Genomic DNA, 14,385 nt, shown 5'->3' with positions numbered 1-14,385 from the left:
GTTTATCGGTTGTACAAAGAAAAAAAAATCTATAGAAGTTTTTTTTCTTCTCATAAAATTTTGGCTAGATAGTATTTGATTGATACTAATGTAGGATCATACTTAAATGGATAACTCAATTTATAAATTCTATAGAATTTTTAGCGCAATTTTGTAATCCAGAGCCCAAAACAGGACTCCCCCCAACAGGATACACATTTTGTTACACGAAATTGGACCCGACTCGAGCACCAAAGCCTGAATGGGTGTGAATCCAGGTTCAATGATTCTTCCCCCTCGCTTTATATTCCCCTCTCCATCCTCCGAGACCCCGGGCTCCCGGCGCGAAACCCTCACCGCCGATCTCATCGCTCCCCTGTTTTTGATCCAGGTTCGTCTTCTTCTCCTCTCGTCTTCCTCCACACACTGCTTCGCTATCCTTCTTCCCACCATCATCGCCGCCCCCGGCCCCTTCCCGGCCGCCCGCGGAGCCTCTATGTGAAGGTCCTTCCTCTTCTCAAGAATCAGTTCTTGGAGAAGCCTGGGCTTCGTCTCTCGCTTTCTCTCGTCATAGAGAGAAGTATTTGTGGGGATTTCTTTTCTACTCTTATACCGCTGCTTTTTTTTTTCTTCTTAGCCTTCTCCTTCTCCTCCGCTTCTTCGTCTGTATATGTATAAAATTGGGGCGATGATGACGGGTGACTCGTTAAGGGTTTTTCTTCTTCTCCTCTTCATTGCCGTGCATGTATTCTTTTCTAGCAATGGGCGAGAGGCAGCTCTGGAAGGTCTGCTGTTCCGCAGACAACCTGTTGCAGCCATTGGTAGCTGGGCCGCTCATCCGAGAAGAAGGAGAAGAAGAAGGAATGATCTTTCCGTCTCATCGAATCAAGAATCCCCTTTGAGCCTTCGAACCTTCGAACCCTAGGTTCCAGCTGGTTTTCTTTCTCACGGTTGGCTGGTGGTCTTCTTCTTCTTGGCGGGTAACGGCCGTGAAATTGTGCTTCTTTCTCGCATTTTTTTTTTCTCTCTTCTCGCTGGATTTTGTTCTTCTTCTTGATATCTGGTCTCGTATGAGGAGTCTGTGGTGATTCTTGGACATGGATTTTGCTGCATTGCCGAGTGGGACAATGGCTTTTCTAAATGGTGAGGCAATCTTGGACGATCTTTTGTTGTTCTTGCGAAGTCAACAGTTTGCATCCATTTCAATCGGAGCCCCCTCTTCCTCTTCTCTGTTTTTCTAGTTTCTGGGGGTGTATATGCATTCTCTTTTCTCCAGCTGAGCACAGTATTTTCTTTCTGGTTTGGACAAGAATGGATGGTTTAGAAAATAGTTGGCTGTACCCGGCAAGCACTAAAATTTTACCTTCTGATGAGACCCGGAGCTCCCAGAGAGAAACCCTCGCCACTGAATTCACCGCTCCCCCTGATTCTGATCCAGGTTCATATCCTTCTCCCCTTGTTTTCATGGATCTCGATCCGTTCCCATTTGATTTCGTTCTTTCTATCAATTCAATTGGGTTCTAAGGCCTCGCCATTTTTGTTTGCTTGTTGTGGTCCTTTTTTCGTTTTCACATATTGCTTTATCACCAAGCCACAGTCAAGGGAGCGGTAAAGAAGTTTTGGATTTCCATGATTTTCTCAAAAACAATAAATGTTCAGCAACAAGGGTAAAAGGAAAATTGATTTGTCTGAAGGAGGCATGATAGTAAAAGAAATGGGAAAGGCAGGACTATGATGCTGCTGTAGTATATGATGTGTAATACAACCTAATTCGCTGCGATTGTTGTCAAATTCTAAGTGAACTTTGACAATGCATTCTATAGGAAACACAGTAAGGTGGGTTTCTGCTTGATTTTAAGGGGAGCATTAGGAGCTTATCGAGTCATAAGAGGCTTTATGTGGTGATATCTTCCATCTCAAAAGCTGAACACTGGCCTAGGAATGCATTAGCATTCCAATTTACAGAATTACAGTTTGAGAGGCTCTGGATTGATGGAGTCTTGTGGCAGAGTCACTGTCACAAGCATTTCAAAACTCGATGAAGGAAAATACTTCTTTTGTATTTGGTGGTCTTCTGATGCATTTCTGCTTGATGGTTTCTTGAAGAAAAAAGCATTTCAAGTGTTTAAAGAAAGAAAATGCGAACCAGTAGCTCAACAAGCCAAGGCATAAGTATTAAGATAGCATGCTCTTATGTTGCTGCTAGAGGACGGTTGATGGTAGTTTCCTAGATTGCCTATAAAAAGGATGACAAATAGGATTGTTGGTGCTTTTCTTGAAATTCATGTTTGATTTTATGTAAAGAGATGCAAGAGCATTATCTATCTAGACCTGAATCAGACTTTAGCTGATTGAGCTTGGACTTGATCTATACCTGTATTTGAGCCTATGGTTAGCTATGGATCAAAACAAAGACTTGGATTCCAACAAGATAGGGTATGAATCTCATGGACTAGAGTAGTCAAGCATGAAAGAATCTGCTTGGAATTGACAAAATTCATTCATAAATCTGAGACTAGGCTCTTAATCTTTAGACTTAGATTCGACATTGCTGACCTAATATGAAGAGAAACCTGGTTTAACAGGCCATGTGAATGGGTAGCTGGTCTGAAACTTTAACCCAAAGCTAATTAAGATCACATTGAGGCTTTGCCAGACTTGGATCCTTTTGACTTGCTTCTAAGTCTTAAATTCAGCATGAGTTCTTGATTGGAGAAGGCCCTTATTATCACTTAACAAGTTTTGGATCTTAATTTATGATGATTGCTAAAACTAGGAAATGAAACTGAAGAGGCAAAATTAGGGTGTGCAAATGACTGTGGCTTGATCCATTCTACCGGACGCCTTCAGCTGATTAAATAAAAAGTCATCAATGCACAAACCGATTGGAAAAGTTATTCCATTTGCAATTTTCAGAATAAGTCCAACATTACACCAATATATGCGTGGGGAAAGGGTACTATTGCCAAAAATAGAATAAAAGAGTGCTTTGTTTTGGGTTACTATAATGATAGATAATTTTGAAATAGCATATGATGCTTATGTAGAGGTTGTAGCAAAAATAACATGTACTGGAAGTAGGATTTGGAACAATTACTTTTACTAGAGATGACAGAAAAATTCTAATGAAAACGTTAAAATTACAAATGGTTCATTTAATTTTATTTATTTCTTATGTGTTATAAATGCCTAACTCTCAAATAATGAAAAAGGAACATAACTTGATTCCAGACCTCTGGAGAGGAAGAAGTGCGCAAAGAACTAAGAGAGAAAGAGAGAGATGGGGTGGAAGGCAGCTGAGAAGATAATCCAACATTGGAAGATCCTTAGAGGAGATAATGTATAACCTATTGATCTCTCCCCCCCTCCCTCCCCCTCCCCTCCCTTTCAATATGTTTTTTTTTCCCTTGAAATGATGCCTTTTTTTTGTAGGTAATGATCATAAGAGGGAAAGATAAGGGTGAGACAGGTGTCATCAAACGTGTTATCCGATCCCAGAACCGAGTCATCGTTGAGGGAAAGAATCTGGTTTGTCCCATTTACTAGTTTCAGATGTTTGACAAATTTTTCCTTTCTTTCCCTTTATTTTTTTCATGAGAATCAAGTTTTTTATAGAGTTTTGTTGATCTCATTTTTGTTTAATGAGACCCCATCACCATTCTTGAATTTACAATATTGAGAAGAAATTGCTAAATGCTTTGTATCAGCGATAATGTTACTTATGCACATTTTAGACTTTTGCTCCATAATGTGATTCAGTTAGAATAATCGGGACATTACCACCCATTTCTGATTTTTATGTTATTATAGTTAATTCTTGGCATTGGATCAGGGGCATTCTTTTGGTCCAAAACTACCATTAATGGAGATAACCTTCATTCGCCTATGAAATATCATGGACTTAAATGGCCAATTTTTTGATTTTGTTAATGCGATACAGATCCTAGTTGGAAATTTACTGAATAATAGAAACGTTATCCAATTTGTCAGTTTCTTCTCTATTTTATTGGTGGTTTTATTGATTAGTATTTTTTTCTGAATATTAATTAGTCAATGAATAGATTAGAAGCTCTTAGCAAAACTTTAAAAATGATATGAAACTGTTGGGGGAATAAGATTTTTCCCTCCAATGACACGAATGCCCCCGAGAAGCCGCACAATCGCCGACCCTGGACAGCCGAAGTCGGCGTCCGACCTCGGAACGTCCGACCTCGGAACGCCCGACCTCAAGGCATCCGACCTCGGGACCTCCGACCTAGGAAAACCCTGATGTTCAAAGTCTACCCTTATCAGCCACCTGCCACGGCCATACCCGTCTGAGGTCCGGCCGAGGACCATACCCTGACGCCCCTCCGGCATTTATTGCGCATGGCCACTGTAAACCTCCGGTTCACTCAACAATTAATGCGGATCTCCGGCTTACTCCACAATTAATGCGGATCTCCGGCTTACTCCACAATTAATGCGGATCTCCGGCTTACTCCACAATTAATGCGGATCTCCGGCTTACTCCACAATTAATGCGTATGGCTCCTGTCATCTACGGATCCTCAGCTCTCCACAGCAAGCCAGCCCTGCAGAGTCTAGTCGACTATGATAAGTCTCTGATCTCAGCCATACCTCCGACGCCAATGCAATAATTCGTCTGGTAGCGTGCAAGCCCAGGTCGTACGACGACCTCACCGCCGACATCAACGCAATGATTCACCTGATCGTGCGCCGACCTGAACAACATGCCGAGCCGTACTACGGCCTCGTCCCGTTACATCACAGGTAAATCGACCCCCGCCTATAAAAGGGAACCTTGTCCCCTCAGGTGGGGGGGTTGGGGGGAAAAAATTACGCACCCTACAAACACTATTCTTCTCCTCTCTTCACTATTTGCCCCCTCCCTGACTTGAGCGTCGGAGGGCCGGCGCCGGAAAATCCGGCCACCGGCTTGTCTGCAGGCACCCCAGACGGAGGACGCCGCCCGCCGACGGATCGCCGCCCCGCCGTGAGGACCTGCTGCTCCCTCTCTCCGACCACCCCAGACGGAGGACGCCGCCCGCCGACTGGTCGCCGCCCCGCCGTGGTGACCTCCCGCTGCTCCCTCTCCTCGACCGAAGATTGCCCCCGGGTCCAATTTCCAGCAACAGTTGGCGCTAGAGGAAGGGCCCGAGTAGCGATCATGAAGTTGAGAAGTAAGGGAGCCTCCAACATCTCCCGGCGTCCCCCGCAAAGTCCTGGACGCTCCGTCCAGAATTCTCCAACTCCGGCTGACCCAGTTCCTCAGGTCCAGCCGGAACAGTTCAATGCCCTGGTACAGCAAGTCCAGGCCCTGGCCGCCGCCGTCCAAGGCTTACGGCGCGAGGATGCTTTACCAACGCTTCCCCCGCAGGCCCAGGTCCTGCCGGAATTTCCTCCCAACGGTCCGGCTCTCCCAGGCCAGAATTTGCATGGCTCCTCCAGAGCCAACAACGAAGAGCGGACTTCCCCCCAGAGAGAGCTACCGGGGGAAGATTTCAACAGAAGACCCCAGCCTTCTGAGGCTGAGTCAGCCCCGGACCGCCGTGAGCCGGCGCAAACCACTGCGACAATCCCGCGGGTGGGGGAGCTCGACAGAAAGGTTGAGCATTTGGAGCGCCAAATTGCAGCGCTCCACAGTAAGAAGGCGAGGCAGGAGGGAGACTTTGAGTTCACTACCAAGTCGCCCTTCTCCTGCCAGATCGAGGATGAGCCGGTTCCCGCAAGGTTCAAAATGCCTCAGGTGGAGCCCTACAGCGGAATCACCGACCCCCTCGACCATTTGGAGAGTTATCGGGCCCTCATGGCCCTACAAGGGTCCTCGGAGGCCATACTTTGCAAGGCCTTCCCAGCAACCCTCCGAGGGACCGCTCGGCTTTGGTTCTCTGGACTGAAGCCGAACACGGTATCCTCTTTTGAGCAACTCGGCAGGCAGTTCGCCACTAATTTTGCTGCCAGCCGACGCCAATGACGGACGTCAGATTCCCTCTTGGACATCAAACAGAAGGAGGGGGAATCCCTTAAGGAGTACCTGGACCGCTTTACCGCCGCCACCTGGGAAGTTCGCGAGCTAGACCAGTCAATAGCCATGTCGGCTTTGAAGACTGGGGTTCGCTCCTACCGATTCCTCTTCTCCATCGAGAAGAGCTTCCCGGCCGACTTCACCGAGATGCTGGCCCGAGCCCGGAAGTACGCCAAGGCCGAGGAGGCGGTCGCCTCCAGGCGGGGAGCAATTGAGCCCGCCTCAAAGAAGCAGAAGAAACGCCGCGAGGAACGCGGCCGACAAAGGAGTCGATCTCCCCGTCGAGAGAAGAATCTCCCCCGGCTGAGGAGCCTGCCCCGGCAGTAGGGACGACCTCAGCAGAGGACCCCTCCTCGACCGAGGTCTCCACCACGGCCTCGGACGTACACGGGGAGGTACGAGAACTACACGCCTGTCAATGCTCCCCGGGCCGAGATCCTGATGGAAATCGAGGGTCGGGACTTCTTCCGACCCCCGCCTCCTATGCGAGACACGGGAGTTCCCCGTAATCCCAGGAAGTACTGTCGCTTCCATCGGGACCGTGGGCACGACACGAAGGACCGCTTCCAGCTCCGGGACGAGATAGAAGCGCTCATCCGTCGGGGAGTACTCAACCGGTTCGTGAGGAACCGACGTGAGGAAAGGAGGCCGACGGAGAATGCCGTACCGACCGAAAATCCAGATGACAACAGGCCCATTGCCGGCACCATCAACATGATTGGAAGGGCCTCGGCAGGAACGGCCGCCCAGGGAGCACCCCCGAAGCGCCCCCGCGCTGATGAAGTCATCTCGTTCTCGGACGAGGACTTAGAAGGGGTTGAGACCCCTCACGATGACGCTGTGGTCATCTCTATGATTGTAAATAGGTTTGATGTAAAGCGTGTCCTAGTTGACAATGGAAGTTCAGCCAACATTTTGTATTATCATGCCTACCAAAAAATGGGGTGGCCAGAAGGACATCTCCGGAGAATTAATGCCCCACTGGTTGGGTTCACCGGAGATTCGGTCCCAGTTGAAGGGGAGGCCAGCTTCCTTGTCACAGTTGGCCTCGCTCCTCGGGAGAGCACGGTAAGGACGGACTTCCTTGTGGTCCGTCTGCCCTCAGTCTACAACGCCATCCTTGGACGGCCAGGGCTAAACGCCCTTCGAGCCGTGGTTTCAACCCGCCATCTGCTCATGCGATTCCCCACCGGCCCAAGGAGTAGGCGAGGCCCGCGGAGACCAGCTGGTCGCCAAGCAATGCTACATGGCGGCCCACGGAGTAAAGCCACCAACCGAGGCGACGATTCAGCCAACGGGCCCCTCACTACCCATAGAAACCCTCGATGCGAGGGATACCCTCCGGAAGAAGCAAGTAGAGCCCGGTGAGCTTCTTGTCCAAATTCCACTACAAGAAAATTTTCCCGAACTAACTGTGCAGGTCGGCTCCGGCCTTGGCGCCCGTGAGAGGGATCACCTCGTCAGCTTCCTACGGGATAATGCTGACGTCTTCGCCTGGTCGCCCGCGGACGTGCCGGGAATCGACCCTGAGGTCGTGGTCCATCGACTCCAGGTGAAGCCGACCAGCAGACCAGTAAAGCAGAAGAAAAGGGGCTCCGCCCCGGAACGACAACGAGCTGCGGCCGAGGAGGTGGACAAACTCCTCGGAGCCGGCTTCATCCGGAAGGTCTCCTACCCGGACTGGCTCGCCAACGTAGTCCTCGTAAAGAAGGCCAATGGGAAATGGCGCATGTGCGTGGACTACACTGACCTGAACAAGGCCTGTCCGAAAGACAGCTTCCCCCTCCCAAGCATCGACCAGCTCGTCGACTCCATCTCAGGGCATCAACTGCTAACTTTTATGGACGCCTTTTCAGGGTACAATCAAATCCGGATGGCGCCGGAAGACGAGGAGAAGACGGCCTTCATCACCGACAAGGGCACCTACTGCTACAAGGTGATGCCCTTCGGCCTGAAAAACGCTGGGGCCACCTATCAGAGATTGGTCAGCCAAATTTTCAAAGATCAGATCGGCCGAAATATGGAAGTCTACGTGGACGACATGCTGGTGAAAAGCCGAGCGGCGGAGCACCATGTAGCTGACCTCAACGAGACGTTCTCCAAGCTCAGGAGATACCGAATGAAGCTCAACCCGGCGAAGTGCGCGTTCGGAGTCACCTCGGGCAAATTCCTGGGTTTTATAGTCACCCAACGTGGAATTGAAGCCAACCCTGAGAAAATCCGGGCGCTGCAAGGAATGGCGCCTCCGAAGACAATTAAGGAGGTACAGCGGCTCGCAGGGCGAGTCGCCGCCTTGGAAAGGTTCGTCTCCGGTCAGCTGAGCGCTGCCTCCCTTTCTTCAAGAGCCTCAAACGGCCGAAAGACTTTCGGTGGTCAGAAGAATGCCAGCGAGCCTTTGACGAGCTCCGGAACCTTCTGGCCTCTCCCCCGCTACTTACCAAGTCTCAGAAGGGCGAACTCCTTTATTTATACATGGCCGTCTCCCCAGTTGCAGTGAGCTCAGTCCTCGTCCGGGAAGAGGACAAGCTCCAAAAGCCGGTCTATTACACCAGCCGGGTCCTCAGGGATGCTGAGACCCGATACTCCAAGCTCGAGAAGACCATCTTCGCTCTCATCATCTCGGCTCGGAGACTCAGGCCGTACTTCCAAGCCCACACGATAGCTATACTGACCGACCAGCCCATGAAGCAAATATTGCAAAGGTCGGATCGTGCGGGGAGGATTGCCAAATGGGCGGTCGAGCTCGGGGAATTTGACCTCGAATATCGGCCCAGGCCGGCTATCAAAGCTCAAATACTCGCCGATTTCATCGTGGAGTGCACCCTGCCGGATGACCCCAAGCTGCCATCCGAATCCATGGAGGAAGCACCAAGGCCGCCATGGGTCCTGCATTCGGACGGGTCCTCAACTTCGGGGGGTAGCGGAGCCGGATTCATCCTCACCAGTCCAGACGGAGTGGTGACCGAGCAAGCCCTGCGCCTCGAGTTCCCGGCCTCGAACAACGAGGCTGAGTACGAGGCTCTCATCGCCGGGCTCAAATTAGCAAAGGAATTGAAAGTGGAGGACCTAACGGCCTTCAGCGACTCCCAGCTGGTGGTGAACCAGATTCAAGGAGACTTCGAAGCTAAAGAGCCATCCATGCAAAAGTATCTCCAAAAGGTGCGGAAACTTACGTCTGCCCTGAACTCTTTCAGTATTCAGTATATTCCCAGAGCGGAAAATCTCAGGACAGACCAGTTGTCCAAATTAGCGACCTTCCGCATGAGCGAGCTTCCCAAGGGAACAACGCTCGAGTATCTTCAGACCCCCAGCATGGAGGAGCCAGAACCTACCATGTGCATCGACTTTGAACCAAGCTGGATCGACGGGTTCGTCTGCTACCTCAAAGACGGGAACCTACCTCATGACGAGACGGAAGCTCGCCGAATCAAGCGCCAAGCCCCCCGGTATGTCTTGTACGAGAATAGACTTTATCGTCGATCATTTACTTCTCCCCTGCTCAGATGCCTCCGCCCCTCCGAGGCGGACTACGCCCTCCGAGAGGTCCATGAAGGAATCTGCGGAAATCACCTGGGGGTCGGGCATTAGTCCATAAGATCCTGCGGCAAGGATATTACTGGCCCACACACCAGAGGGATGCAACAGATTTCGTCCGCAAGTGCGACCGATGTCAACGGAACGCTAATATCCAGCGCCGACCTTCGGCCCTGCTAACCTCCATCATTGCCCCCTGGCCGTTTGCCCAATGGGGGATCGACATCCTGGGGCCCTTTCCCCTGGCCACCGGACAGAGAAAGTTCCTGGTCGTCTCCATCGACTACTTCACCAAATGGGTTGAAGCCGAACCTGTAGCCCGGATCACCGAACAAAAGATGCGGGATTTCGTGTGGAAGTCCATAATTTGCAGATTCGGGCTACCTCGTATCCTTATATCCGACAATGGTCGGCAGTTTGACAATGTCCATTTCAGGGAATTTTGCTCTGAGCTCGGCATTGACCACCGCTTCACCTCGGTTGCCCATCCCCAGACAAACGGGGAGACTGAGGTAACTAACCGTACTATTTTGCAGGGAATCAAGGCTAGGCTTGATCGGTCCAAAGGACAGTGGGTCGAGGACTTGTACAATGTCCTTTGGACGTACCGGACTACGTTCCGACTGCCCACGGGAGAGACCCCCTTCAACCTAGCATACGGCACTGAGGCCGTCATCCCGTTAGAGATCGGCCTGCCTTCTCCAAGGGTGGAGCATTATGACCCCGACACCAATTCCTCCCAGCTCAGGAGCAATTTGGACCTCGTCGAAGAGACACGAGAGGTCGCCCGGGTCCGTATGGCAAGATACCAACAGAGAACGGCCCAATACTACAACTCCAAAGTCAAGCCCAAGCTCTTCAAAGTAGGGGACCTCGTCCTCAGGAGAGCTGAGGCTTCTCAGCCGACCGAGCAAGGAAAGCTCGCCCCGAATTGGGAAGGGCCATATCAAATCGCCCGAGTACAACGACCCGGAGCATACAAATTGAAGTCCCTAGAGGGGACCCTGATCCCGCGAAGCTGGAACTCCGAGAATCTACGAATGTACTACCAGTAAAACCCCGAGGGGTTCAAGACAATCAGGGCAATAGACTCAGCCTCTTTTCTGCAAATAATTCTTCCATCTTGATAATCATAATTCTCTTCTAATGTTGGGTCGTCTGTGATCCCCAGATCCCCCGACCGAAATCGGGATGCCTCGAGGTTCGACCGTAGAGTCCCAAACTTCCTCGACCTCGGAAAGTATTGCAGGACGATGAAACATCGACTTGGCGCAAGATTCCCTCGACTAAGGTCGGGATGCCCCGAGGGTCGACCGTAGAGTCCCAAACTCCCTCGACCTCGGGAAGCGTCGCAGGTCGATAGCGCGTGCCCAGACCCATCGACCTGACGAACGATCCCTCGACTAAGGTCGGGATGCCCCGAGGGTCGACCGTAGAGTCCTAAACTCCCTCGACCTCGGGAAGCGTCGCAGGTCGATAGCGCGTGCCCAGACCCATCGACCTGACGAACGATCCCTCGACTAAGGTCGGGATGCTCCGAGGGTCGACCGTAGAGTCCCAAACTCCCTCGACCTCGGGAAGCGTCGCAGGTCGATAGCGCGTGCCCAGACCCATCGACCTGACGAACGATCCCTCGACTAAGGTCGGGATGCCCCGAGGGTCGACCGTAGAGTCCCAAACTCCCTCGACCTCGGGAAGCGTCGCAGGTCGATAGCGCGTGCCCAGACCCATCGACCTGACGAACGATCCCTCGACTAAGGTCGGGATGCCCCGAGGGTTGACTGTAGAGTCCCAAACTTCCTCGACCTCGGAAAACGTCGCAGGTCGATAGGGCGTGCCCGGACCCATCGACCTAACGAACGATCCCTCGACTAAGGTCGGGATGCCCCGAGGGTCGACCGTAGAGTCCCAAACTTCCTCGACCTCGGGATGCACCGCAGGTCAGCAAAGCGTCCTCAAACCCGCCGACCTGACACAAGACTCCTCGACCAAGGTTGGGGTGCCCCGAGGTCCGACCGTAGGGTCTCAAGCTCCCTCGACCTCGGAAAGAGCTACGAATCAATAAAGCCTTCCCAGATCCTCTCAACTTCGGCGGGTGTCGTCGGGTCCGTGAGAAGTCCGAGTCCCCTAACAAGTCAAAAACGACTCCGAAAGCTGAAGAGGAAGGGAAACAACCCACTCCGCCACATGGAGTACAACTCTGGGAATGAAAAAGGTACGTCCAACTCGACGTTCTCCTTGTCAAATTTTATCTACATGATACTAGCGGAATCTCAGCCAAAATTGGAGCCTTATTTCGCCCAAAATCGGGCTACTCCAATGGGTCGGCTTAAGACCGATCTCCCGACGACATTATGCATGCTCCGCTCGTCAAATCTCCACAACTCGTACAAGTCTTCACAAATTAGGGCCCAACTCGGCCCCCATACCTAGACTCCGATGTCTAGCTGGGAAAATGATCCCGACTGCGGGCGTACCAGTCGAACATAAAGATGCCGAGGCAATCTTTGAAAGTTCCAGCCTTGCTCACCGAAATCTCGGCAGAGTCCGAGAACGATAACTATGAAAACCTTCGGCGATAATTCGACTATTAGCCCGCGCTCCCTACGAAGGACCCGGGAGTCGAGTTCGGAAATCCGACTAGATTCCCCGAATAGCGGCACGAACAGACCTAGCCCGGTCTTACTTGAAGGGCTAAGGCCCGACCCTGATGCCTTGGGAACCTAAAGGCCAGGCACGACAACTTCTGCGATTCTAAGATCCGAGTTATAGGACTTAGAGAAATTTTCTAGAAACCTAAGCTCGGAGCTCCCTTTGGTCGGAATGGCTGAAATCCGAGAAGGCCAAGATATAGCCCAGGAAAAAGGGCGACTTCGTTAAGCAGCTCGAAAACTAAAATACAAAGTTAGAAGTCGGAGGAACGATAGATTAAGGCTTTGGCCTCATTCACGACAAGAGATAAGGAAGAAGAACGAAGTAATAAAAGAGACCTTTCATTGATAAGGGGCCGGAAGGCCAATTACAAAATTGGAGGTCGGCCATTCAAAAGCCGACCTCGGATACGATGAAAAAAGAAAAAAAAAATACGCCGAGTCTTAAGCGGCGGCAGCAACATCCGCGGGGTCGTCCACGGTGATGACCTCGGGACCTTCAGCCGGCACAGGCTCGGGGTCGGTGGCAGGGGCCTCGGGTGCCGCCTCCGGGACGCCGTCCGTCTCGGCCACCCTCGTCGAAGGCTCGGCGGGGTCATGTTCGTACAATCCTGCCTCGGATGTCAAAATGGCAGGAAGGTCTTCCGTGTCGGACCCGTAGCCCAGGTTCATCCTTGGACGGACCGTCGAAAGGTCGAACTGGGGGCAGAACCGGGCCATCTGCTGCCGGAAGTTCTCGAAACTCCGGAGAAACCCGTCCACCGTCTCCTCCTCGAGCATGTCGCGGAACTCCTGCGACCCCTTGAAGAGATCCACGGCGTTCTCGACTCGCTCGAGTGCCCTCCTCTCCCGGGCCTCGAGCTGCTCGATTTTAAGGCGGGAGACTCCGCCTTCGTACTTGAGGCCCGCAACCTCGGACTGGACCTCCCCCAAGCGCGCCTCCGAAGCGCGCAAGGCCGACCTGGTCAGGGCGTGAGCAGCCCTTTCCTCCTCAAGCGCCTCCGCCATAGCAAGGCGCCCGGCCTCGGTGGCCTCCCCCCGAGCCTCGGACTCGGCCAACGCCGCCTCTAGCTCGGCGATTCTCTTCTTGGCCGGCTCCAACTGCCGGCCGAGCTGTCGGGCTTCCCCTTGACATCCTTGGGCGATAAATACCAAGGTGTCGAGCTCGTGAATATGCTGCAAAGAAAGGAACAGAGAAGATCGTAAGTTGAAAGGCACACAAGTTCGCTAATAATTCTAAGGAAACTAAGAAGAGAACTTACCCGGGCGGTGTTGCGGTAAGTACCGTCAACGACCTCCTCCAACGGAATGTTCCGGAACTCGGCCCGGTCCGCTGGAAGCATCGCACGCCGAAATACAGCGCGTGCGACCTCGGCGTCATGGATAGCCGAGCTCCCCTCGAGAATAGGGGAGCCCGGCTCGACCGATTCTTCCCGGAAAGCCCAGGAAAAGCCCGGCACGCCCGAGCCCGAGGTCCCGGAGCCGCTCGCTTCGGGGCCTCGGGTCGGCTCGGGCCCCGGGCGCTGCGGCCGGATCACGGACGGCTCCCCCCGCTGGGCAATGGGGGCAGGGCAAGGAGGGGCCGCTGGGCCCGCATCGCTGACGACCCGCGCCCGCCTCGGGTCGGCTGTGGAGGCCCCCGCCTCGGGGCCACCCGTCTCGGCCGACGTGGAAGCGCCGGCCGACCTCGCCTTCTTCCGAGGCTGGGGCATAGCTCCCCCGGCCTCGGCCTCACGCCTCTTCAGGCGGGAGAAGAGGGACACGTTGCTGGTAGGCATGTGGGGGATATCTGAAACCAAAAATTTCCCAAGTGTTAGACCAATAAAAGCAAAAAGAAAGAACAGACAAGAAGGTAATGCAACTGCTCTTACCCTCGGGGCGCGCCGAGCTCAGACCCACGCTCGCCAGGGCGTCCTCCCGTAGGAGCTCGGTCAGGTCGTACCCCTTTCCGAGGGCCCGCAGAGAGTCCAGAACCCTCAGCTCTCTCCCCGAGGGCTCGGAGAGCTTGTTGAGGGTCTTCAACCGAGGGTGTCTCCACCTCGGATTGAACCCCCACGGCGCCTCGGACGCCAAAAAGAAAAACTTCCCCTTCCACTCATGAATAGAGGAGGGGGCCCCATGAAAAAGCGACATACCGCCTCGGAAGGCGAAGTATAGCCACTCCGCGTCTGCCGGGTTCTTCTTTAATAAGAA

The 14,385-nt window shown here is 52.7% G+C and overlaps 1 protein-coding gene across 4 annotated transcripts in view; it reads left to right on the top strand.

The window, feature by feature from the left end:
• Positions 1-228: 228 nt before the first annotated feature.
• LOC103719197 (uncharacterized) overlaps positions 229-14,385 on the top strand; it is a 21,130-nt gene continuing 6,973 nt past the window's right edge. For 2 of the 4 annotated variants that reach the window (XR_015976111.1, XM_088717691.1), the window contains exons 1-4: positions 259-370; positions 739-1,417; positions 3,211-3,319; positions 3,412-3,507. Coding sequence is in view for 3 of the 4 variants with exons in the window: in XM_088717691.1 (XP_088573817.1) it covers positions 3,260-3,319; positions 3,412-3,507 (156 nt within the window). In the remaining variant the exon portion in view is untranslated. Of the gene's footprint in view, positions 371-738; positions 1,418-3,210; positions 3,320-3,411; positions 3,508-14,385 lie in introns of all 4 variants that reach the window. The other 2 variants (XM_088717692.1, XM_088717690.1) reach the window with 2 other exon arrangements.

The sequence above is a fragment of the Phoenix dactylifera genome, chromosome 3 (genome assembly GCF_051530095.1).
Source record: "Phoenix dactylifera cultivar Ajwa chromosome 3, Ajwa_hap1_PhDact_Kaust_v1.1, whole genome shotgun sequence".
Lineage (NCBI taxonomy): Eukaryota > Viridiplantae > Streptophyta > Magnoliopsida > Arecales > Arecaceae > Phoenix > Phoenix dactylifera.
Note: the sequence above shows the minus strand (reverse complement) of the source record. Positions and strands in the feature narration are given on the sequence as shown.